General features: G+C 40.5%; 3 protein-coding genes across 40 annotated transcripts in view; 1 reads left to right on the plus strand and 2 right to left on the minus strand.

Annotated features, from left to right (window-relative positions):
- Positions 1-18,305, minus strand: part of shot (dystonin-like protein short stop) — a 70,209-nt gene extending 51,904 nt beyond the window's left edge. For 10 of the 36 annotated variants that reach the window (XM_076688735.1, XM_076688732.1, XM_076688736.1 and 7 more), the window contains exons 1-3: positions 9,936-10,531; positions 2,930-3,547; positions 319-380 (exon numbers count right to left, since the gene is read on the minus strand). In XM_076688735.1, the coding sequence (XP_076544850.1) occupies positions 319-380; positions 2,930-3,182 (315 nt within the window). In that variant the 5' untranslated portion in view covers positions 3,183-3,547; positions 9,936-10,531. Of the gene's footprint in view, positions 1-318; positions 381-2,929; positions 3,548-9,871; positions 10,533-15,128; positions 16,080-17,361; positions 17,836-18,045 lie in introns of those variants that run through there. The other 26 variants (XM_076688731.1, XM_076688757.1, XM_076688749.1 and 23 more) reach the window with 15 other exon arrangements.
- LOC117601571 (venom serine protease 34) lies at positions 12,643-25,521 on the plus strand. 3 transcript variants are annotated; one of them, XM_034318474.2, is made up of 8 exons: positions 12,643-12,773; positions 23,119-23,336; positions 23,414-23,641; positions 23,773-23,971; positions 24,042-24,242; positions 24,316-24,467; positions 24,544-24,697; positions 24,965-25,521. In XM_034318474.2, exons 1-8 carry the CDS (start codon positions 12,704-12,706, stop codon positions 24,988-24,990), a joined length of 1,248 nt encoding a protein of 415 aa, XP_034174365.1. In that variant the 5' UTR covers positions 12,643-12,703; the 3' UTR covers positions 24,991-25,521. The 3 variants fall into 3 exon arrangements, with proteins under 3 accessions (XP_034174365.1, XP_034174366.1, XP_076544878.1); XM_034318475.2 differs by lacking the exon at positions 12,643-12,773 and adding an exon at positions 22,748-22,905; XM_076688763.1 differs by lacking the exon at positions 12,643-12,773 and adding an exon at positions 22,766-22,905 and having other exon boundaries at positions 23,122-23,336.
- LOC117601567 (uncharacterized) lies at positions 18,691-21,217 on the minus strand. The gene is made up of 4 exons (XM_076688762.1): positions 20,504-21,217; positions 20,158-20,422; positions 18,992-20,078; positions 18,691-18,920 (listed from the first exon to the last, which is right to left on the minus strand). Exons 1-4 carry the CDS (start codon positions 20,549-20,551, stop codon positions 18,839-18,841), a joined length of 1,482 nt encoding a protein of 493 aa, XP_076544877.1. The 5' UTR covers positions 20,552-21,217; the 3' UTR covers positions 18,691-18,838.
- Positions 25,522-26,604: the final 1,083 nt, after the last annotated feature.

Below are 26,604 nucleotides of genomic sequence, written 5' to 3' on the forward strand. Positions count from 1 at the left end.
TACCTCTTTCGCCTTCGACTCCACCAGCCCGTGGCCTCCTCCTACTTGCTAAGGTCGCTCTAAAATTAGGATCGGTTCGATAGTTTGAAGGAAGGGCCTGAGACTAGCCTTCGAGGTGTATCACCCATCGTATTAATTCGCGGAACGCTCTTTTTGTAATCCTTCGATCGTTATGATAGTCGCGTTAGAATCGATAACGAGAAACGTACAACGCACGCCACAGGCGATTCATATAGCTTACATGGTAAATTGAGTACACGCCCATCGACCGAGCACAACGTTGAAAACAGTTTCTACGATTCCAGGAGGTTACCTTACCTTTTTCAGATGCTTGTTCACCCATTTGGTAAATGTTTTCTTTTGGATCGCGTCTCGTTCGTCTGCAATCACAAAGACAAGGATTTCGTTAGAGACTCGGTGATTTCGATCGGCAGGCAACGATGGTGTACATTCTTGATTCTCACGACCCGGTCTAATTAAATCGTTCGTTTGCATTTGCAGTTGCGAACCTACACAAACACAGGCGTCAAACGAGTCGAAGCAATCCAGATAGACGGACAGGCAGACGGACAGGTAGGTGGTTGGATAGATAGGTAAAAGTAAGTAGGCAGGTAGGTAAATGGGTGGTGGATGGGTGGGCAGTCAGGTAGGAAACGAAAACAGTCAATCGTGCAGGTACACAAGCAAACGTGCCCTAAAATCTTTGCCGAGTTAGGTGAACGCGAAAGCAATGGCCATTTTCCAGTAACAAATTGATATTAATTTAAAAACAAAAAATTGATTCATTAACATTTGATTGTATGTAAAATAAAAATGGCATAAGAATACCAGCTTATAGAAAATGGCCACAACTTAGCATATACCTGACAGAAGGAATTCTAATTCCCAACCTGTGCCTTTGTTTCTCAACCTGTGTCCTAAACAGCTGATCCGTAATAAAGCAAAAGCAATTGTTCTATTCGTAGCCACGGCAAGTGCCATTTCGTGTAATCCGACTTAGAAAGCTTACCAAGTTCGCGTAACAATGTCCAAGATTCTTAAAAACCGAGGGCATTGAGAAGAAAAAGCTTACCAAGAAATACCAATTGCCTGTTGGACAGTATTGTACGATGTAACAAGTTCGACGACACCGAGTCGAAGTTAATCAAGCGGGAGGCAGTCCGTGCTCCCGAGCAATTAATTACCATCGATTATTTGATTCTATCTAGCGAAGCTCTCGTTAAGAAACAGTTATCGTCGACCGACTTCGAAACTAAGACGATAAATTAACCCTTCTACTGGGTCGTTCCAAGTCTCAAATGTATCTTTCTAACGAGATAGATTTAAGAGAAATTTAAACAGATTCAGTAAATTCCCCGACGTAGCGTCAACCTTTGAAGATAAGAAAGAGAAACCTATTTGTACAGTTTCATAATGACCCTTTTGCGCAGTCTGTTTAATGAACCGAATCTAAAGCCGAAACGACTCGATTTTGACCGAGAATTAAAATTATGAAAAATTTCGAACGAAAGTCTAAATGGTTTAACCTTTGGACAAATGAAAAGGAAACAATGCCTGAAATAAAATTGATATTATCCTTATCTTACGTTCGTGTTCCAGCACTAAAATATCGATTAGCTAAGATTGCCACGTAATCGTTAAAAATAAAAGACGCATTTATTCTAATTGACGTGACAAGGCATTATCTGGTAATCGGCTTAATCGAAGTTCGTCAGCCGAGACGGAGTTTCCGATGTAATCGAGAACGACACCTCGGAAGAGTGGCATACCGAAACTCAATGGAGATAAATTGGGACAACGAGGAGAACACATTGGTCCCCCTCGGGGCATATGGGATTTTCGGAGCACGCGTGATAACAGGGACAAACGAACGCTTGTCCCTGAGCATCACTATGGAAAAGGAATGCGTTTTTCATGACGATGATACAGAAATCAGGAAGTTACGTGCTCGTCGCGCGAATAAACGATCGTATTATTTTTAATAAGCATATTTGGCCCGGATATTTATAAATTCTTCTCGAAGAGATCTTGAAATTCTTTCGTAAGCAAGATGCTATCTATGCTACGTGCTTGTGCGTAAAAAACCCGTTTCTAAAAATGATTTTACCGTAAACAAACTAAGAAGGCAAAGCCTCGATCGTCTTATTTTTGTGACGAAGATCGACGCGATATTAGACACACAAAGACACTTCAAAAAAAAAAGAAAAAGTTAGTTAATGTTGAGGGGGCATATACACCAAGCAATTTCAAAATTTTTATTTCTAGGTGGTATATGCTCCCTTAAGGAGATAAAAAAACCAAAAAAGAAAAAAAATTCAAACGCGAAGCGTGTCAAAAAATCTCTCGTATCAAGCAGATTTATCCGATTCTTTGGATTATAATCCCGCCGCGAAGACTCCACCTATTTTACCCCAGCTATTTCCGAGGCTACTTCCGCGAAACATTCGGGTCAAACGGCAAAAGGTAAACGACCTCAAAATGAAAAAATAAAAAAAGATACTTCCGTTCGCGATACTACACCACGATGATACGAACTCTAGTTTTCGCGCTGCGTGCAATTCCCCAGTTCCTTTTTCACTGGTTCGTCGAGCGAACAAGAGAAAAGTCACCAGAGAATTGCACTCAAAGTGCCCTTTGTAACCAGATCGTTTCATAAAAAATTGTTACGCGAGTGATACACGGCGAAAGTTTGAAATTACAAAATGCCCAAGCATAACGATCCATCTGTATCACTTGCGTAACATCCCCGATCAATTTTCCAACGATAAAGGGCAAAAAGGATGAAGCCACAAAGCGAATTCGACGAACAGAAAGAAAAAGAGAAAAAAACGAGGGAATTGAAATAAAAATCACGAAGGGGAATAGGAGGGTGAGGGGTAAAAAGGTATTGGAACAGGTCCAGCCATCGGCATGCCAACTCTTCACCTACCGTGCGCCTCGATGAACATCGCCCAACAACCCCAGAAAGCCTGAGAGTTGACCGAACGATGTTCCATAGCCCCGTCCACCCGCCAATTTTCTTCACCTTCCATCATCCACGAAAATCCGTTTGCTTTCTGACCTTTGAACTTGGATAAAGATTCCTCGTAGCCGTGCTGGGATCTCTGTTCACGGTGATGCTCCGCCACAGTATCGGCCGGATCGAAACCGAGCCTCTCCTTGTAATAAGCCTGAGTGGACATGTCGTTAGCCGATTAAATCCTCCTTTAAATTCTCACGAAACCAGCCATAATCGAGGCCTTTTTCTTTCCTATACTTCCGTTTCAAACGCACTTCTACTAATATCGTTTCTTACACTCACGCACTGTTTTTCTTTTTCTCTCTTCGACACCGACTTTTAACTGAACACACTTATCAGTTTCGCGCGGTGAACACTATCATCGATAATAATTAATCTTAACGAAATCAATGTAATATATTTTATTTATCTTAACGTATATATGGCACTTCGAGTTGACGGAAGACCCAATTGAATTCACTCTTTACTCCCCTGTTGCCCGAATTATTTGACTTTTTTATTTGACGTTGACACACCGGTCGCGTATCACTGTCGACAGAGAAATATATCGTACGATAGAGCGAAGGGATTGGAAACGAAGGAACCACGCGACAGGGGGTTGCATCGGCGACACTCGGTACGACACACAATGCGAAGAGGAGAAGAGAGGAACGGCTAATTTCGTTCCACCCGTTTGTCCGTTCAGGCCGTTCGCCCGCTCTCCAGACGAACGAACCTTAACGAATCAACGACCGAATTTATCACGGCACGTCGCAGACGTAACCACTCAACGTTTCTTCATGCCAAAGTGGCCTACGGTGGAAAACGCACTGAGAATCGTACACGGGGTAATCGGTCTTTTCGCTGACGCCCTAGTTCATCGTTCGCCGTGAGAAACGGAGAAAGATAGAAAGAGAGTTTAACTATATCCACCAGCGGACAGCGTGGATAAATAGAAGAGTACGAGGTAATTTTCGCTACTCCGGTTTGAACTTCCACGCGGCCAATTAAACCGGACGACGATTCTATTACGGTCGAACGATGAAAAAGCTGGTTATGCTACGTTACGAATGTTATAATCCAGACTGGTGGAGAGTGTATACGATAACGAAACGACTGGGACAACGAACGGTGGTAGAGTGGATCGTGAGTAGCGGCGAGCTCGCGAGCGAATCAGCGATTGTACTAACGAATGAACGAGGCCGAGAGAGCGAGCGAGCGAACCAACGATCTACCAAACTGACGGTTGGTGACTGAGACACGGGTGCCACCCAGGGAAACCCAAGACCATCGGGATCTCCGCATATGGTAATGGAAGCAATGGCATGTGGGTGTCGTCTTCTGGATCGGAGCGAAAAGCAGTAAAGCCAATTGCAACACGCCACCGATTGGCTGCCCCTTATTAGTAAGGGAAGGACCGCGACTGTCCAACTCAAATTTTAACGAGCTTTTGTAAGACGATAACGTACGCGTTTCTAGCGATTCGCATTCCTAGGTGCACACCGATACATCTCTCTCCTCTCTTCTCAAACTTTCCCCCATGAAAGTGAAACGTTCGAATGCATTCTGCATTTAAGAAAACGTCAAAGTCGTTACCAGCACGTGGTTCTAACACATCCCTCGCATCCCGTAGCTCGCGACTCGACTCACGATCAAAACTGGACGGACTCGACCCCGACTCGACTCGACTCGACTCGAGTCTGGCCGGATCTCCGCGGGACCGACGGAATTAGATGCGAATAGAAAATAGAGTAACGCGTGTCACGCGCCACGCGGTGTTAGGCGAACTCCTAACCGTGTCTGTCGCATTGGATAGACGACGTATAGAAAGTTCGAGAGAAAGTAACCCCCCTTATAACGTGTTACGCGCGAACAGAGTCACATCTGAAATTTTATTAGAACCTCGAAAGTGGGGAAACGGAGCCAGCTACTCTTCGTTCACGATTATCTCTTGAAAGTACGATATTCCGGGAACTCGAGGGACGCGTTTCGCTCCGAGTATTTTCTACTTCAAGTAGAGATTACCATGATATCGTTGACAAGATCTTTCGATACTGAAACGATAAAATTACGATTAGATAGTTCTAACGGCATTATCTTCTCGGTGAGAAGATAAAATTAGAAGCACGTTGGTGCTTTGCTTGAGGTGAAATTAAATTGAAATCGTCACCGTTTCAAAGTGCCGACGTCGAAGTGGTAATTAGACCGGTAGCCACGTAAGTATCCGGCGTTAACGCATCAGCGATGACAACATCTCGACAAGTAACGCGTGAAGGAGAGAAACATTATCCGTGAAAGACGAACGAAACGCGAAACGATCGATGACATCACGACTGATCGAAACGCGACGTGTTTTTTTTTTTTCATCTCCTATCCACCCACCCATCCACCCTTCTATAACCTACCAACTTTCGATTTACCATTGCGGTGCGAGAATCGATACGCTCGACACAACCTTCTAAACGCGTCGCGCAAAAGAAAGAGGTAGCGAAGGGGATCGTTTGCGAACGATCCTCTCGTGTCTAAGGCTCGAGAGGAGGAAAGCGACGAAGAAGGAAGAGAAAAGGAAGCGCGTGTACCCGCATCGGATCGGTATATAACGCGAGCTGCAAGAGAGGCCGGCTAGGCGGCATTCTTGCGGCAACAGCGTAGCAGTATAACGGGTCCATAGTCGGCTCTCGGAGGACTCCTCTCGAGAGGGCTCTTTCCAAGCTAAGAAGACTCTCTCCGCACTCTCGTATACCTCGCTCAGCCTTGAGACGCACGCGGCAAAGCGTGCGAGCCACGCTGCCACCAGATACGAGACTTCTTGTCTATTTTCATAAGGCCCTCTTCCTGCCGATCGACTAACAAATTTGTCAATTAACCCTTTGCACTCGTATTTATATTTGAGAAGGCTACAAATCAACTCGGAATTTGTTTTCATACTCGATCGAAATGAAAACATTTTTATGGGAATATATTACAATTTAACTTGCCGGTTTAGTAGAAACAATTATAAAGATACATATGTATAATAATAAAATGTAGGATGGCGACTATATGGCGACATACCAGTGGAAAGGGTTAATGTATGAAGGAAATTTGGACACCAGATACGATCGACTAACAAATTTGTCAATTAACCCTTTGCACTCGTATTTATATTTAAAAAGGCTACCGATCAACTCGGAATTTGTTTTCATACTCGATCGAAATGAAAACATTTTTATGGGAATATATTACAATTTAACTTGCCGGTTTAGTAGAAACAATTAGAAAGATACATATGTATAATAATAAAATGTAGGATGGCGACTATATGGCGACATACCAGTGGAAAGGGTTAATGTATGAAGGAAATTTGGACACCAAATACGATCGACTAACAAATTTGTCAATTAACCCTTTGCACTCGTATTTATATTTGAGAAGGCTACCAATCAACTCGGAATTTGTTTTCATACTCGATCGAAATGAAAACATTTTTATGGGAATATATTACAATTTAACTTGCCGGTTTAGTAGAAACAATTAGAAAGATACATATGTATAATAATAAAATGTAGGATGGCGACTATATGGCGACATACCAGTGGAAAGGTTTAATGTATGAAGGAAATTTGGACACCAGATACGATCGACTAACAAATTTGTCAATTAACCCTTTGCACTCGTATTTATATTTAAAAAGGCTACCGATCAACTCGGAATTTGTTTTCATACTCGATCGAAATGAAAACATTTTTATGGGAATATATTACAATTTAACTTTCCCGGTTTAGTAGAAAAAATTAGAAAATGTAGGATGGCGACTATATGGCGACATACGAGTGGAAAGGGTTAATATATGAAGGAAATTTGGAATTGTTCGTTAGAAAAGTTGCAAAAGGAAAGTAACTCCTCCGGGTGTTTCTTCTTCTTAGTTTCTCCAACGGAAACCCCACCTATCTTGACATCTCGCGTAACACCGTATCCCGGGGACAAGCGACAAAAGCGTTCCACATCCATCGATCCTACCTCGGTGACAAGGCAAAAGCATCTTTCTTACCTCGCTTGTCCCTGTTAACGACACCGTGCGTGTTTGCTCCCCTCCATCCCCCTAACGTCCTACTTATGAACAACACTCTCGCGACACGTTCACGCTCAACTCTTTCGCATCATACCGGTCGACCTACAGACGGATAACGTAACGAATCACCATCCTACCGATCCATCCTAACGTAACCCAACGTTCTTCTGTTCCTATGAAACAAGGTAACTCTAGCTGGCTAATATCAATTACGAATCGACCTTTCTCGTCAAGGTAGCAAGCGCAGTCGCGTTTCGCTGTTATACACGATTCATCTTAACCTCGAACTTGATACCGCGAATCGAGGCGCGAGATCTCGGAAACGGGCCATGGAATTTCAAGATCCGCGTTCGAAAAGGATACGATGGTGTATTCGCGGATTGATAGCGACCTCGGGGATTCCGATGTGAATGCGGCATAATCGAAAGCCTTGAGGATGACCTTTGCCGAATTCGTTCGGGATCCGCTCGTAAATTCGACGATTTTTGGTCGGCCTTTTCGACCGATACAAAGAACTGGTCGAAACTGCTCGTTAAGCGGACCGTTTCGACTAATAGAACCTCCTCCTACTTCATCGCGGGTTCTCTATAAACTCTTCGTTCCTGTTTCGCGACGCAACTGAAACTGGTTTTCGAGATGCTAAACGGCGTCGACGATCACCGGTCCCTCGTGAAATAAAACATTCGACGTGATTTTGCAAGCAAAACCAGACGTCGGGATATGTACATTCAAATACGACGATTTCTCGAATTGAAAATGTTTCTTTGCTTTTTTTACGGAAATAGTTTCGTGGAAGATGAGAATCTTTCGACGATCCCGTAATCGTTGCGACACCTCGTCGAATCGATCGAAAACAGCGAAAAAATAAAAACTGGTGTCCTGATTGCATGGGACTCGGATGACGACGGTTGACTCTCGGCTCGACGCGGACCGCTTCGACGATAAAGCTTACTTGCACTTTCGCGGGTCTGTTAACGCAACGACCAAATACGGCTTTCGGTGCGAACACTCTGGAGGTCGCGGATACGAAAGGTGGGGCGATATACTAACCGAACAAGTAGAAAGAGAGCGAGATGCAGACCAAAGTCTCTCGGCAACGATAGCGAGAAGCGATGAACAAGAACGGAGAACCGATATGACCGATGGAAATTAAGAAAAATTATAAACTCGATGCGTCATTTTCTCGCGTGATTTCATTAGTGAAAAGGCGCTTGTGCCGTATCAAACTGAAGCATAACACTAGAAGTATCGAGCCAGTCAAAATGACTGGTTTCAAGTTTCTTATTTTAAATTATTTTTGTATATATGAATTTTCTATACTATCTTGAAATTAAAAATAAGCGTCGATAGTTGTAGCGTTAAAGTTTCATGAAATCACGACCTCTCGCTGCATGTACCATGAAGGTGATCGGTAAAGATAGTACAGACGAAATCCGAGAGCAATCTGAATGAAAATCAATGAACAAAAACGCTTTTTGAAGCACGCACGAATATCATCGTACGGCATGCAGCAAGATAAAGAGGGATAAAACGGAGACAGGGCGAAACGAATAATTGGCATTCCATTTAAAGGGGAGACCTTCGAGCTGGCAGAACTCAATTAAACCGACTAGAGTAATTTGGCAAGAAAACACGCGACTCGTTCCGCTTCGAGGAACATTTTTCATTGTCTATAGATATGGTTTTTCCGGTTTCGAAGGATTGCGTTCCTCGAACGATGACGTTTCCTTCGTCGTATTTTTTCGATGACGAGACTGGAAAACGGGCTTTGCGACCGATTCGGGCCAGAGAATAGGTCGATCGGACCAAATTAAGAAATTCCACGTACGCGGGTAAAACGTCGGTATACTCATATATACCGTGATTGTGCGCGGCGTGTCTCGCGAAGCCGGTTTGTCATAGAGCTCCTACCCAGCTTGTAATTATTACGCAATCCCCGTATTCGATGAAAACGACTTTCTTCTTATTCACTCGCCGGCTGCTAACCACCGCCTATCTCTCTTTTATTATGCCTATGCAACACAATTCTCCGTACCGCGTCTTCTTCGATTACGTCAACGTCCTCTTGTCATTCTTGCCTAATCCATTGTACTTACGTACCGTGGTCCTCGTTAATATTCGAACATTCGACCGTCGAACGGACTGGTATCAATCGTGACCCAGACCTACGAAATAGCTTCGCAACGAATATTCGTCGAAACGTATTTTTCCCAAACAGATTTCGTATTGTCATCGAAGTTAAACGCGAACGAAACGATGAATCGACTGGATGGTTTAACGGAAGAAGGAATTCGAAATATCCGAAGCTACGAGGAATGGAAAGAAACGAAAGTGCGATGGCAATCTTGAATGGAACCGGATAATATCAGTATAACGCGTATTTCTTATTTCGTGAATCGGTCGAGTTAACCGTTCAGAACTCGATGCCGTTTCATGATTACCAACAAGTCGCGCGCGTTAATGGAAGGGGCGATACGAGAACGAGAAGGGGGGGAACGATCCGAGCGTGGAATAAGGATCGATATAGCCGCGTATCAATGAGCGAAACCGAGATAGAACGAAGAGGTAGAGACAGCTGGAGGAGACCAGAGGTAGAAAGAGCAGGGAGGTGCCACGGAACGAAGCGTGACTCACGAACGCGCCTCGTGTTTTGCTCACGGGCCAGGGGTTTATCGAAATGTTCCCTGGTATTATAATACCTATTTCCAAGTTAGAAAATAACTGTATCAACAAAAAGTATTCCTACGGCAGATTCTCCTCGTGCACGTGTCATAGCCAAATAGATACACCCGCGAGGTTCCTTCGTTTCCTTGTTTACTAACCACATAAGACTCGTTATCGATAGGTGCTCTGTCGCTTTGTCACCTCGTATAACGTTATACGTACGCGTTTTATCGGAACAACGACGTCTGTACGCGACACTGCTAACCAACTGACATGTACACGATGAACCGAATCGAATCGTATCGAATCCAAACGACCAACCGATCGCTCGAACTCGAGACGTGGCACTGAAATTCCTCGGTAGAACGTACCGCACGACAACACGTTGACGAAGTCGGCGCGCGTATCCGGAACCCCGCCGTAACACGGCCAGGTAGCTGTAGGCCGTTAGACGAGGACGGAGATATGCCTCTTGGACGGCGACAAGGAGGAACACGCTCGACGCACGGAGCCGAGAAACGGTCGTATTGGAAAAAGATGGGAGGATGGACCGAGAAGGATGAATGGGCTCGAGGTAAGAGGAGCAACCAACGGATAAGGTACAGCGGCAACGAACCGAGACAGGGGAGGGACCTATAGCGAACGCGGAATGGCAACGCGATGAAGGAAGAAAGAATTTCATAGGGTAGAGGAGAAAATGAAATGGAAAGAGGAAGGGGGGGGGAGAGAAGAAGGAGAGCGAGCGAGCGGCTTGCGAGTTGGAGAAGACGCGATTTGCCGCTCCGTCGTGTAGACCACGTCGCCTCGACACAGACTGCAGCGGCCTGGACAACTGCCGCCCACCCAAGCTGCCTCTCTACCTCGAGCCTCGAGCTTCCAGTACCTAACCTCTACCGAGCGTACCCCGCCATTGCACCTCCCTCCATCCTTCACTTTCTCCGTTCGTTCGACGGAGATAATCCTATACACGAGGGTCGGGGTGAAACTGACTGATATTACCAAGGAGAGGGGGGTTACACAGAGAGAGAGAAAGAGTAAAGGGACAGGTTCTCTGTGATAGATAAAGAGACAACGAGGTCTCTGTCTTTTTGACAACGCTTCGGAGTAGAATAGCTGCCGTTACAAACAGGTTCGTAGGGCAGGTCACGTAACAACAGGGGCGCGCCGTGAAAATACCGCCAATTGTGCACTAACCCTTTCGTTCGTTCACTATTACACATAAATATAACATAATATGATATTGCATAATCAGCTGTTAAGAATAAAAGTTTTTATCTCGATAAGTTTTTAGTGTTCTTCTTTTTTTTAATTCCTTTTTATTTCGAGAGAAAAGATTAAAAGCAACAACTTGAACAGATTAATCACTTTTTGCAGCGCGATTTTCATTCAACGTTATAACTCTTTCACTCCTTCTCTCTTCGTCTTCCGTTTCGCCGCGAATTCCGCTCGCGTGTCCCAAACAGAATATGTCGGAGAGGGCGGCGCGTATCACCCTTGTAGCGTGAGAATTCTTGCGAACTGGCGCCAAGCCAAATGTACCCTAATTTTTCTCTTTTTCTTCCTCGATCATTCCTAACGTCGCCAGTATTCTACCTCTTGTTTATGCTACCGGCAAAAACCAAACCAAAAGCAAACGCGAGACCGCCTGCTAACAGATGCGGACACTAAATGCGTGACTTTCATCCAGATCGCTAATACCGCACGAATGTAGAAATGTTTATCTTGTCCAGATAAACGATCGCGATCGTGTCGAATAAAGTTTACTGACTTATCTGTACACCGATACCATTCCAGTAAATAGGCAGGGGCCAAGGTGGGTCCGACCCTCCTCAAAACGAAAATTGATAAAAAATATTATCAAAATATGAAAAAACATTCCTTGTAACAAAATAGGGATACCGATCGATCGATTGGAATCAATTAGCATTGTCATTTCCCAGGTATTTTTAAGATTTACTTAACTTTCTTAAAATTGATTAGTCATTTAAGCGGTCATTAACTTTTAAAGCCCATTTTGATCCTTTTACTTTGAACGACACCGAGAATGTTGATCATTATCAAAGAACCGTATAATCTTAAGTGGACTCTGATTCAGTGATACCAATAATGTACAATCTTTCTCGATAATAACTTATCCAATTGCACCTAAAACCTGTACACCGACTTACGGTACTTTCCGCAACCGTGCGAATATTTAAGTATGTTAATTTCAGAAGCGACAAACCCGGAAAGAACTCAATTACTTCGGAATGTTGATTAGTTTCAAAATTTGCAAAATTATACCTGATAATTTGGATAAAATCTGTACGTTGATTTTCAGAATGACATCGCTATGAATAAGTAGCAAGGTTCAAAGAAGTTTAAATTTCAATAGAAACCTGCATCTCTTAGAACACGATTGCGAATAATTGGCAGAGTTCTTCGCTTCTTTCCACTTCCATAGTTTTTTCCATTCGTATCGATGATTCACATCTGGCTTGCAACTTTTATGCAACCCGTAACGTTGCAAATAAGGTTATTACAACGAGGTGAATCCTCATAGTTTTTACCAAGCAAGGTTGACCGCGTTGATATGCAAAGAACGTTACAAAGTCAACATTGGTATTATATTCTAGCACTTGGCTGGCTACCCGTACGCTGTAACCGATGCTTGTAATCTAGTCAGATAATTCCCACTGTTTAACGCTATTTAGTAATGTCTACTACATATTCGATGAGTTCGAAGCAGCGGTTCATCGTTCCCGGCTCGTATGACCTGGATCCCACTCGACATTTTTCTTATCTATTTTATTTTTTTTTTTTTCTTTTTTACTTATTCATGGCCCCCTTGGCAAGTTCACGTGCATTCCTAACTGTACCTCGATCGAAACTAAGATTACTACACGAAATATATATTAAAACGAGAGAATTCTCCGATGAAAATTGTAGTCTGTTAGTGAACGTCGATTCGATCGATCCGATCGCGTCTACGGAAGAGTAAAGGTAACGCAATGTTGTTTTCGAATCTTCGAAATTGTCCACGAAGAAGATGCTGCACCGTTGGAAAAGTTTTGCCAACAGGTAAGCATAGAAAGCGTTCGATAAATAAAGTGAACTATGGTTTACAATGTTTATCAAAAGGAACCCGTATTATACGGGGGGTTATTTCATTTATCTGCACCAATTGCAAAGAAAAACTTTCACGGGGATAAATCTTTGGTGCATCGAGCTCCTCAGGTACGTCAGGTACCCCGGGACATCTAGCGAGCAATCCGTGAAAGCTCGTTCGTGTTAAAGAAAAGTAGGAATCGCAACAAACATAAAAGCACAGGATATATTTTTACATCCTCCTTTCTTATAATCCTCATCAATATTTTCAAATATTCTCAAAAATTTAATTTTTATAGATATAAATTTTAAATAAATTTATACCTTGTCCTCTAAATTTATAACAAAAATCCTTGTGAAATAAAAAAATTGCTGCGCCGATAATAATTTCAAAAGGCTTAGAAATGAATTTGAACGGAACTTCTAAGGGAAAAGGTTCGAACGATAAAAGGTTAAAACGAATAAAGGATCGATTGCAACCCCTCTTTACGCGATCGATTGCTTCCTGCAATGTCACCGAACGCAGCCTCTAAATAAAACGGACCTGCGCAAGGAAGGAAGTAAAGGCAGAGTGGTAAAAAAAAAACATGAAGCGAGCGAAAAAAAGACGGAAGAGGAAAGAGAAGACGTTCCGAGGCTGGGGCATCGAACCGTGACCCTAGCAGCACCTGTTGCCGCCTCCACGCTCCTAGATTAATACGAACCGACCTAACCTGCCGCCTCCGCTCCCTACTAGCCGCGTAGGCACAGTTGAACTACTATAACCTCTCCTACAAACAGATTCCATGGACCGTGACCGTTAAAAAGCTCGACCGTGAGTTCATCGACGCGACGACGAGGTTGAATCGTAGGTTAGTCGGTTGTCTGCCTCTTTGATCGTTACACAAGTGTCTTCATTCATCGTGCCGGTTGGAATGAGTTAAAGGAGCCAATCTCGCCTTCCGTACACCGAGATTTCTCGGAAAGCAATAAATTATTGGAGTAACAGGGTGCAAGGGGAGTTTCGAAGAGCAATAAAAGTACACTTAACGGTTACTAGACCATTCGCGATAGTTCGTCGATAGGTCACTATAATTAGAAACAATTATGCTCGCGTGCCTGAGATGCGATACATCGATATCGACTACTGACGTTTATTACGTCGATTGAATCGCTAACTACGGCCAAGAAATATCGAATACTTTAACGACGCCGTTTGAAAATGGTGCGGAACCGAACACGCACGTTGCGTTTTGCGAACGCGAATCAGAGCCTGTAATTTCACGAATCGGATGTGTCCTACATGCATACGTTTGTGCACACACTTGTCCTGTACTCGTACATAAAAATCAGCCATAATCGAGAAGGAAGGTTTTTATTCGGAACGTTCGAAAATCGTTTCGACGTTGAAACGATGCGCGAAACGACTCACAATCGAGCCGCGCATGCGCAGTGTAAAAAATTCTCACGGTAATATGATCGGCAAATGCAATTCGATATTTCTCGATTGGTTTCGAGTATCTATACCCGGTCAGCACCCTTCGTCGAAGGTCGACGCAAGATTGTACCGCAAGCGATTCTTGTTTTCTACATCACTGGAATTTATACAACGCGAATAATTTCTACTACGGGTTGTACAACGCATACCACCGTTCGCGTAAACTCGGACTGTTTACGATTCGATTACTCGAACGGTACAATCGAATACCGCTTACTACGATTTCCATTCGTCACGTGACCAGTGTACGAATCGATACGGTCGATAAGGGGCAATTTGACTGACGATGATAGAATCGACAGAGAAACACCAATAAACAGAAGCTAAAGGTTTCATCAATTACGTTGTATCCGTGTAATTGTAGGACATTACGAATAATAGCTCGCGAGGTGAATAACGAGACTGAATGATTGATTGCCGACGTTGTCGTTAATTTACAACTCATTATACGCTACCATTCTGGTCGATTACGTATCTCGACTATAAGGATACTCGTAGCTAGAACGTGGTAGGAAAACGACTAATGTCGCCACTGTACAACGTAATTTAGTACACTACGTGCGTACAATGATAGTCATTTTACAATTAACCCATTAATTCCCAGATGCTGCAAATATATTTTCAAAGTAGAGATAAATACCAGCTGTAGGAAGCGGGACGCGTAATTCCTTCGTATATCAAACGGGAACGGCGAAACGTTGTTTTCAATACTAACGTCTGATAGCGATTAATTAAATTCCGAATAGTACGAAAACGAAAGGCGGAAGACGGTATACGCGGTAGAGAATTCAAAGTAATACACGTAACCGGCTTGCGAAAACGGAAAGTAGAAACAGCGAATTGACACTTACCGGCAATCCGTAAGACGGCTCTGTCAGCAGGATCAAGCTGCAGGATACTCAACGGTTTGTCCTTTACCCATTCCTTCAGGCTTCCGTCCAGCTCGAACTCCATTATCCAAAAATCTTCGTACCCTTCCTCTTTTTTTTTCTCTTTTACACCATATTCGTGCAACTCCTCGCTTGGCACTGTTTTCACAACCACTAGACAATTTCACAACCGCGACACACAAGTGAACCGTGTGTTACGTCGTCTTCGCTCAATAGCGTCCACCAGCAGCGAATAGCGCACCGTAGTTATCGACAGCAGGCAGCTGGCAACTTTGCACGCGATATTAGATACGACATCCTCTTCGTTTCTACTCTCTCTCTTTCCTCCCTTATGCGTATGCTTCTCTTTTAAAATAACCCGTTCTAGTTGAAAATAGTTTTGTTGAATGAAAAGCACGTGGAACTCGAATCCACCATTGCCGCGCGTTTATTTACTTGTACGCCGCTGTTGGGTCGAGTACAGTGTACCGCTGCGTAGAAGTGCACGAACTGCACGCCGTAACGGAAGGAAGAGGGAGGTGGTGGCGTAGAGACGACGAACAAGGGAAAGCGTACAATGTATGGCGTTCTTTTGACGATGCCCCGACGATGACTTAACGACCAACAGCGATGGATATCACTTTTCTAGTAACAAACGCAACGTGCTTCCTCTGCACGCCGATAATCAGACGATGCTTCGCATCTTCGTCGTCCGCGGCGCTTAGGTCAGGTTAGATTTGGCTCAAACGGTTAGGTCAGGCTCGACCTCTCAAGACACGGCCTCGGAGATTCTCCTCGTTGTTATTGTTGCTGTACGTCTTAAGACCTTTGGGTCACGATCCCGATGATTCTTCGGTAGATTACTTGACAAAACATCCTAGTCTAATTTCACCGCCCTCGCTGGTGTCTACGTCGTTCCCCTTTGGAAACATTCTATAAATAAAAAAAGAAACATTGCTTTTTTCAATGAATTTGATTATAAATAATTTTACAAGTAATTGACTTTTATCGTGGTACACGTATGGCGTGGGTGTATACCGTGGGAGGAGGATGAGAACAATGTATCAATATTTTAGTAATTGAATTATGACTCATAGTGGGAGGGAAAGTAATGCTTCGGATGGATCGCTACTTTCTTTAAAAAATTTCATAACGCTCGACTATCAACTGTTAGCGTAAAATAAACTGCAACTATTAATTATTGTAATAGGATTCGATAGAAAGAGCCGGAAGCGGATGCGGTAAAAGATATCACGCCGAACTAATTCTCAAGCAGCATTATTAAAAAAGTTGATACATGCGTAAATTCTTGAACATACATATCATCGTTCTACTTTCAAACGGAACTACTTAAATACTTGCTTACACGTATCTATACATAGAATTGTATTTAGCTCAAACAATGTTGCGTCGTTTTTTGAAACATGATTTTTTTTTTTTTTTTCATATTTTGACGTTTATTTTATGAAAGAGAACGCTATATGTATCAAGGTGCTTTAGACAAAGAAAGTTTTCGGTTTTTCATTGATTTGTTTTTTCACTTTACACGCAAAAACATCGACATCCGTTCTGCGTTCATGCTTCAAAAGACCTCAGTTTACACGCATGCAAGTGTTCTTTTCTCCCTCTTCCTCTCTTTACGTCAAATTTAGAATTGTCTGAATACAAAAGCATAACAAATACTTTCTGTCGGTTTTCTACTGAATAACCAGAGGCAAAACAACTTTCTTATTTAAAAATATTCTTTGATGGAACGAAAGATATAACCTGAATTCTACCCCGAGTTAAACCTAACCTTACGGCTTTTAAAATACAACGAAAATATGCTCGGTTATGTTCTGGTAACACGATCATAAATTGATTTTAGATTTAGCGCTAGAAATGCATGATACCCTTAGAAATCATGAAGTTTTAATCTTTTCTACCTGAGGTAAGACATGAGATATGTACACTATCAAGAATCAGCGACATCTGCGAAATCCATTCACTGAACAGACTAATCAAGATAACCGCCTGACCAAAAATAATGAAAAGTAATTCTGATTCATTTGTGATTAGTTCGAATCTTGAAACAAACAATAAGTTCGACGTAATACAATATGGGTGAAACGATATCCTATCTCATCTAAATCTATGCACATTGTTAAAACAATAAAATTATTGAAATTCTTAGAATGGTAACGATATCGAAGAAAATACGAAGGATGTGCATTACCGTTTGGATCATCTGTCGAGTAGAATGCGAAAGCAGGAAAAATCAATGTTCACCGGTACTCTCGTTGAACTTCTTTGTCGGCAACGAGGCAACCAAATTCGAAGGATATCCTTTTGTGTTTTTTCATACACCTTCCAATAAAAAACACTATATACTCGTACGTAGAGACATCGCATTATCACTTATCATAGCAACATTCGAGTTAGAAATACGACCCGGTTCCTGACGACGCGCCTAGCAGACGACATTTTGCTTTTGACGAATTCGCCCGAAGTCCATCGACCGTCCCCGAACTCGAGTGAATCGGCAGCTGCCCTGATTCGCAACGCCACACTGTGGCTCTCTCTCTCTCTATCGCCCTGCGCTCCGCGGATTGACCCAATCCAATACTTGGCTTTTCCTTGATTACGTATTATCTAATTGTTTCTTTCTCTCTTCACTTTTATTTTGAATAAACTTTCTTCCTCCTTTGATAAGAATTTCTATTCATAACAATTGCGAAGGGAGTAGAGGAAACTAAGGAAGGAAAAATAAATTACGAAACGTATTAATCAATAAGAAAAGGTCAAGATCGAATAATTATTCGATACTTAACATTATCAAAATTTATAAAAAAAAAAGAACCTTCAGCCTAAAACAGGTGTATTTTACATATGAATGAATGAAATGTGTCTGACATCATACCTATAACGGATGACATCAACTTTTTCACTAAGAGATTAGTCTCCACTGCCATCGGCCATTCATATAGCGGCAAACGGTAGCCTTCGCAGCCACTTGCTTCATTTGATGTCACCGCTAAATAAAGCAACTGACACGGTCGGTAAATACGAGGACGATGTTTCGAGTAACACCTATTCCATAATTAGATGTTTATTAAGAGATTCGTTGAATATCAATTTCAAAGTCCAATGTATCATAGATGATCTTATCATGAGTTTAACAATATGCTGATGTTTTCCAACTTGTTTTCGCGATCATGTATTATTTGGTCTAGCTGTTTTAGATACGTTATTACTCGCTGTTTGAAGTTCATGTCGCGTTGAATTTTTATTACCGTGCTTTTCTTTTTGTAACATTCCAATAATGTCTTCCTTCTGTTTAATTATATCGCTTAAATGCTGTACTTTATGCCGACAAATACGTTTCATTCGCTGAACACGAAGTTCCTGTAATTTTATTCGCTTTTCGGCTGATTCTACTTGCTGTCTCGCACCTTTTCGGACAATCTGAAATAATACTTGTTTATCATTTTTTGCACAGCGCTATCAATACGCTAAATAGTTTACACGTACTTCTAATTGATTTTTTAAATCATTCACTCGACTAGTAATGCTCTTCCCAAGGCGATCAATATTTGCATTTTCTTGTTCCGTTTCGCGCAGGATAGCTAATAGTTTTTCTCTTTCTGCCACGATTCTTTCATATTCGGAAAACAATTCTTCGCAATAAGCCGTCGCCTTACTTAATTGCCCTTTCAGAGAATCACGTGAAATCCGAGTTGAATATACAAGACCTTGCACGTGTTCGAGTTTACGTTGGGTACGCCTGAAGAAAATCTACGTATATGATACATGCGAGTGAGACAGATAAAAATGATACTGAGAAGAAAAAGAAACAGATAACTTACTTCAAATTTTTCTCAAGGTTTTCAACAAGACCTTTCAAATGATTTCTTTCGGCTATGGCCATTACGAGTTCTTTCTCATTCTCTGGTTGATTCTCTTCCATACGTTTTATATGATTGGAAAGATTACGTTTTTCATTTTCATATCGGTATTTTAATTCATCTAGTAATTTTTTACATTCTTCGACAGCGGCAGTGTGAATGCTCGTAGGTATTGTTTGATCCTCTTTACTTTTTAGTTTCTCAAATTCTTTGCTTAAAATTTCATATTTTCCGCGAAGATTACTTAATTCTGATACGCAGGTCATATTTTCTTTCCTAAGTACATCATTACGTTTTAAAATTATTCCCATCTTTAATTCATACGCCGAACGAACTTCGGCAGTTTCCCTTTTTAAACTTCCGGTTTCCTTTTCCAAACTATCGTTTTGTTTTTTTAAAGATGCAGTGTTTTCAACTAATGTCGCAATTTCCTTTGCATACCTATCGCATTCTGACCTTAATTCTTGTACTTCTTTGTGCATAAGTTCATTCTCTGTAAGAACTTCCTTACATCTATTACCAAAATCAGCCATCTCCTGTTCGTACATGCGTAAAAGTTCTCGTTTTTCCGACAAATTTTCTTGATAGGCATTCAAAAGTGGACCTAATGCATGAAAATTAATACTACCCCAAATTCTCTGATTGTACTTCTCTTCCTTTTCACTGCTTTCTATGTGTGCAGAATTGATTTCAAGTTTTTGATCTCTTAATTTGTCTTGATATCTTTCCAATTCAGTATTCAATTGGTAGACAATGTTTTTTAAAAGCAATATATCTTCGTTTAACTGAACTTTCTCTGCTTCAAGTTTTTCATTGTGTTTTGTTAAATCAACTTTTGCCTCTTCTAGTTCTTGTACTACATGGACTAAAGTTTCATAGTGTGAACATATTCCTTTATATTCTGTTTCTCTTTGCTCTAATATGCTACCTAATTTTTTACATTCTTCTTCAATATGTTTATAACGTTTTTCTAATTTGTGATACTCATTGGCTATTCTCAAGGAATCTTTAGAAGGATGTTTGGTTTTTATTCTTGATGATACAGTACCTGTTATAATAAAACACCACTTTTAGTATCATTTTCATAAGATATGAATTATGTTGTGTCTCATGTCTATTAATAGTACCTGATTCAACATCATCTTCATCAAATGATTGTTTATGACTTTTCTCATGTGATTTCTTATTTCTTTCACAATCATGTTTTTTGTTCATTGAACATACATTATCATCATTATCATTTGTATCACCTATGTTATAATCTGATGGATCTTTATGCGATACATGAGATTTAAGTGTATGTTTTGCTTTGGAAATGCGCCTGCGACAATAAACTGGTCTGCAAGGTGTCTCCAAACTACTGTTTATAAGCGATGTTCTTCTACAACTGTGCTGTAGTATATGATAGGTTAGAACAAACAAAAAACTTGTATACAATAAAACGATACATTAAAATCTTATAAAATGCATTACCTTCTTTTTTTGTTGTTCAGTACTACCTTCATAATTAGTCATTGTCATACTTTACATTTTAAAAAACAGTGATCATCTGATCAAGACTGATCGAAATACTTAAACGTAAAACGATCTTGATTGATTTTATACCACAAATTCATCGCAGATCTATTTAATATATTTAAATCTACGAAAAGTATACGCGCGTGCGTTTGATCGCGCATACGTATGTATTTTTATTAATTTCCAAGTTTGTATATTTAGCATTACCATAGTAACGATGTTTAATGCAATCAGTGACTACAGATTCAAAAACAACTGGACATTTCTTGAGAGATCACGATTTTAGGGGTTCCAGAAGCCCCAAAGTTAGGTATACCGCAGGTCACCAGAGTCCATAACTGTAACGCGCAGGTTGGAAGATGGTGGGGGAACGCAGCGAGCTCTCTACTAATCGCTTTCCACTTCGTTTGGGAATATCGCCAATCAGGGTGAAGATGCGCATTAGAGATGCGTGAAGAACGAAAACTGGTCTTTTCGCAGTTATGGACTCTGGTGAACTGCGGTATAGATCTGCATGCAAAGAACACAGTTGGTATAACAATCGTATGTTGTCGCATAACTTTCAGTGGTTGCCGATAGATAATGCCAGTATTCCCTGTTTTGGAAAATCGATCGGTAAGTTATTGAGTGGTTTGCGCTGCTTTTGTATAGATGGCGATAAGATCCAAATTTAAAAATTAATTTACAGCAGTCTTTTCAAAATACAAGTTTGTGAATACGAGTTTGTCAACCAATTATTCTAATAATTTGAGAGTCTTGCGCTGATTTTGATTAACTTTATAAAGAATACGAATTAAAGAGAGTAAAACTGATGAAATCAAAGGTTGTACTGTTTTAAAAGTAGATCGAAATATAAAATTATGAATCTTTTAGGGGCGATTGAATTTTGCAATTAAATTGTAATAAATGTTTTAATTTGTACACGAATTGTAAAATATAAAAATAAGCACTGTTATCTAACGATTTTATCGAGGTGCTAGTGTCAGTTCTAGTTAGCTGTTTGCAGTGGTTGTAAATCTAATCTCACTTTCGCCAGTCATTATGTGACGCACTCTACGATTAAGGACGAAGATTTTAAGAATTAAATTAAGTTGAAGGATCCGTTCAGAAATAAAGAATCAATGAAAAAGAAGAACTTCAATGAATGCATTCCGGATTGAGGCTAATTTGTTTTCAAATGTTCGTTGATAAAAGTTAATTGAACTTTAATTTTGAATACGTGTTTAATATGCTTTTTATCATTATGATCGCTTGTTGGAAAATTTGCGCTGGTTTATCTACCCTACTTATCTTCTCAACTGGTTAAGAGAATAAGCTTGATTAAAAATAAAGTTTTTAATTCTTTTATGCATTATAAATGGTTCATTTGTATACCTACATTTTTCAAAAGCACTATTGCTTTTCTTTTTCTTTCGCGTAAAGATACACGGTAATTGCTAGTTGAAATGATAAAAACGTTTGTTGCTATTATTATTTTATCTGTTAATTACAGCACCTGCTAAATGTCCTCGACTATTTGACGTAGTAGACATATTTATTATAATATGTATAATAATGTCACAAAAGAAGTGCTTTTCGTTAAATACTGTTATCGTGTTAAAATCCATCAACAAATGTTTAACGTTCACTTAAAATAGGAAAAACAATCCATTATTTTGAAGGCTCAATTTTACTATGGGGGATAAATGGTGCTACGAATATGATATTAGCACATATTCAAAAGAAATTTTATTTCATCAATAATTATGGGATCACTCTGAAAGTCTTGAGAAATTATTACCGGAAGCCCCGAAACAATCGAAACCTTTTTGTACTCTGGAAGTGCATTCAAATAAAAATGAAGATTATCTTTTATGAGGGTTGTTAAGATTATCAAGATTACCGAAGCTTAGCTAACGTATGAACTAATACCCTGATATCCATATCTCGGATATCTCCTACGTATTATTAAACAGGAAAAAAAATATATATGATTAAAACGATTATGTCGACTAATGAGGCAGACGCTAAGCGTGTGCAATGTGAAAAAACGGGAACAAACACCAATACCGAGAAAATTTCGTTCATACCCGTTGCGAAAATGTACTCGGGTAGTTGTAAATTTACCTTTATTTTCGAGGTTACGACTACTACTGATAAGACAATATGATAGCACCCGCAAAATTATTGGCCTTTGTTTTAATTTGTCCTCGCGATAGGAATAAAAACGTCGGAATTCGCGCGAAAACAGCTAGATCGTGACAGTCGTTTGTTTGAAATTTTCGTAACGGTATCGGGGGAATCGATCGACGGGTCAAAAGTATCGTATGGTTTCCTTTTGATAACGAGATTTCGTGGCCACGGTATCATGGCAAGAGGTACATCGGCAATAATCTATTATTGTATACCGATCATCAAAAAAAAGAAATGAATTACAAATTATATCCTGATTGGTATCAGTAATCGATCGTAAAGTGCTTTAAAAATAGATTCTGCGTTTCTATGCATAATTTTCTGTAAAAAAATCCATAAAAATAGTTCCTTACTCCATTCTAGCGATCATTTTGATAAAGGATGATTTTTTTTTATAGTAGTGTTATCGGTATTGTGCTGGCTCGTGTTGTTAATCAACGTAAGCGAAAGTGCGAATGCAGAATGCACTTTTTCCGATGAACTGACCGTCGGCACGTCGTATTACGTTTACAATCCCAGATATCCGTACAAGTATCGAGGAGGAAATTCATGCTCGTGGACCATGAAGAGCGACTATCGTATTAAAATGAATTGTACCACGTTCGAATTACCGAGGGTAAGTCGAATCTTCAAGTATTTAAGAAAATTATTTGCAACGTCAAGAATATAAAAAATAAGGAATTATTGTCGTAGAGTAACAACTGTAATCAAGATAAATTGAGCGTTCAAGTTAATTCGACCACCTCGTATCAATTTTGCGGCAATAGGGCGTTCAATATATCATCCGATGGGCCCACGATGGTGGTGACGTTTAAATCGCCTCTGTGGTCGACAGGTGGTCGATTCCTCTGCGAAGTAGAAGCGATTAAGAGACCGGAAGATTTGATTTCTGAAAATTGTCGATGTGGATGGAAGAATCCCGTACGTATGACACAATTTTAATACCTCAACCCCTTCGCTAGTACATTCGAGGATTACTAGAGGGAAAAGAATCTCTACCCTAAATTGGATGGAATTCTTTCAATTAAATAAAATACCTATGCTACTTTTAGACTAGAATCGTCGGTGGAGTCAACGCAGGAGTGAACGAGTTCCCGATGATGGCTGGTTTAGTTGATTCTATAAATCGAAACGTATTTTGCGGAGGTACGATAATATCAAGCAGATACGTGGTCACTGCGGCACATTGTGTCGATAAAAAAGATTACCGTGAACTAGGTATTCTGGTGGGCGATCATGATCTGAGTACAGGTAGGCGTCGTTATTCGCGAACATGTTTCGTACGGAGGATACGTTCAGTTAGAACATCTTTGGTATTTAGGCGCAGACACAAACGCCACGGTACTGCATCGAGTGATTCGTTCTATTGTGCACCCTAATTACAGTCTCGGAAATAATTTGAACGATATAGCTCTTTTGAAAACGGACAGAGAGATAGTTTTCAATAATCAGGTTGGACCTGCTTGTCTACCATTTCAACACTCGCCAGACACATTCGGAGGCAATTATGTTGATGTATTGGGTTGGTAAAATTAATCATCTTGGTATTTTAAATATTAACAGAGTTAAACAAGTATCTTTCCTTTCTAAACTAGGTTGGGGATCAACCAGTTTCGGTGGTAGCCCTTCAGATATCCTGCAAAAAGTTACCCTAAGTGTATTGACGAACCTACAGTGTTCCGAATTTTACAGAAACATCACCAGAGACCTAATTTGCACTTATGGCGAGGATAAAGACTCGTGTCAGGTAAGATACACTTTTAATAAAAAAAGATTCAAATTTTCAAGTACCTACGAGCATGATACGATTACTCGATCTACAGTTTGACAGCGGGGGACCAGTTCTATGGCAAAACCCCACCAGTAGGCGACTGATACTTACAGCAATCATCAGTCAGGGCTCCAATTGCGGTATTTCTGCTGGTATAAATACGAGAGTTGGTGCTTACCTAGATTGGATTGTTTCCCAAACTTCAGGTACAAGCTTACGATATTTGGTGTAACATAATCTAAACTTAGGTTCCCAACCTATGGATCGTGGCTCCCATAAGGGTTGCAGATGGTTTCTAAGGAACTTTCAATATTATTTGAATTATTTTCTATATCGTACTCTTGATGTATGTTTTTAAACTTTCATGTGAATTATCTGGTTATTATGAAAAATGGTCACGAATCGAGCAAGGTTGGGAAACATTGAATCTATAATGCTGCGTTCGCACAATTTCCACGACTTTGTTGTTACAGATTCCTCGTACTGCATCATTGAATAAATCAACATACCTCATCGGCTTCCTCATCTGTTCGTCTCGATTCAACTTTATGTCGATAAGACGAGTGACTATTCCCATTACCTTTTCATTGCGAAGGACGGATATATACGTCCTCGTATAATCGACCATTGATTGCGAAGAACGTACGTAAGCGTACGGTTATCGATCGCAATTCGATATTAGTAATATCAGCCATAAATTTTTTCCTGGAAACACGAACACGTGTTTTAAGTAGATTACAAGTGGCGTGGATAAAATTTACCGCGTAATTCTTTCAGTTTTTAGATTACAAATATTATTTATTTATCGCACGAAATTTAACTGAAACGTGTAACTCATTATTACCAAATGTAAATATAAGTACTGAACTGTGTTTTGTGATCGATTTTACGTATTCCAATCCTCTACTTATCAGTATTAGCGATCGATTTGTGTTTATCACACAGCAGCAGCCGCATACGGAAGGGTTGATACTATCTAATGCAATCGATGACACACTATATTTCCTCTGTAAAGATAAACTTCGTATTAATAAAGAATAATTGAAATTAAATCTGAGATCGTTTTATTATAATGAGATCCCCATTTCCAATGAGTCATTCTTGCTGATAGTATAATTTATATCCTTAACAAGCGCATTCTTTTTATGTGCATTTCACAATAAAGTTGTGAAACTGCATTTTTAACACGTGCCACATCATCTTAAAAAAGAAAAACACTGAAAAAAGGAAGAAATAAAACGATCGTATGACATTTTTCTGCTTAGGATGACCTGTTAAAATCTATTCACGGCTTCGCCAAATACCCTTGTTCAAATTGAAGGATAACACGTGTACACATTTTATTAAATATTGCTACTTCGAGCAACCCTGTGGTTCACCCTCGAGACCTCCCTGTCTCCCCTCTCTCTCTTCTTTTCTACGTCTGTTTCTTATACCCTCCCTTCCATTGTTCATGCTAATATTATTTGACGTTTACGTAAGAACGACGCCAAAGCGTCTGTCTTTTGTAACGTTCGAATCGATTCCAATCCGTACGAAACCTATTTTTATCAAACAACGAAGATCTACTGGATTTCGAGTGGTATTGCAACACCTTGTTCGCAAACAGAAGAACGAAGAAGATAGTACATCGATTCGTAAGAAAACAAATGAAGTGAAACCTTCCAGTAACGTAACTGCCGGATTTCTTTTATGCCGGGTTTTAACCCTCCTACCCTCAAATCGTGGCCTAAATTAAAGTTAGGTATACAATTTTCAACCCTTCTATCGGGGATTATAATGAATTCGAATTCCCTCGCATTCGAGAGTTGATGTTTATAATTACATTATTAACTTGGACTTTAAAACTTAATTATAATACTGCTATTAACGATTCAAATATTGTTACATATTACGATCGCGTGAAGTTGTAAATAGAATTAATCCGTGGATTTTCTTGTCGAGTGAAATTTGAACACGCGATCCTAACCAACCATATAGAGGAATGCTTACGCAACGCGATTCCTCGTACAAAACGTGCGACGAGTGAAAATTATCGAGGCACGAGCACGGTTGACCCTTCGACGAATATCAGCGGTTCGTCCTTTAGGAAGCCTTCACGTTGCTCGTAGAT

The sequence above is a fragment of the Osmia lignaria genome, chromosome 6, assembly GCF_051020975.1.
Source record: "Osmia lignaria lignaria isolate PbOS001 chromosome 6, iyOsmLign1, whole genome shotgun sequence".
Lineage (NCBI taxonomy): Eukaryota > Metazoa > Arthropoda > Insecta > Hymenoptera > Megachilidae > Osmia > Osmia lignaria.

Coding starts and splice junctions, on each gene's coding strand:
- LOC117601571 (XM_034318474.2), top strand. CDS start 12,704: ATGTTGTTTTCGAATCTTCGAAATTGTCCACGAAGAAGATGCTGCACC. Junction 23,337..23,413: donor CCACGTTCGAATTACCGAGG/GTAAGTCGAATC, acceptor TTATTGTCGTAG/AGTAACAACTGTAATCAAGA. Junction 24,243..24,315: donor CAATTATGTTGATGTATTGG/GTTGGTAAAATT, acceptor TTTCTAAACTAG/GTTGGGGATCAACCAGTTTC.
- LOC117601567 (XM_076688762.1), bottom strand. CDS start 20,551: ATGACAATGACTAATTATGAAGGTAGTACTGAACAACAAAAAAAGAAG. Junction 20,423..20,503: donor CTGAACAACAAAAAAAGAAG/GTAATGCATTTT, acceptor CATATACTACAG/CACAGTTGTAGAAGAACATC. Junction 20,079..20,157: donor TGAAGATGATGTTGAATCAG/GTACTATTAATA, acceptor TTATTATAACAG/GTACTGTATCATCAAGAATA.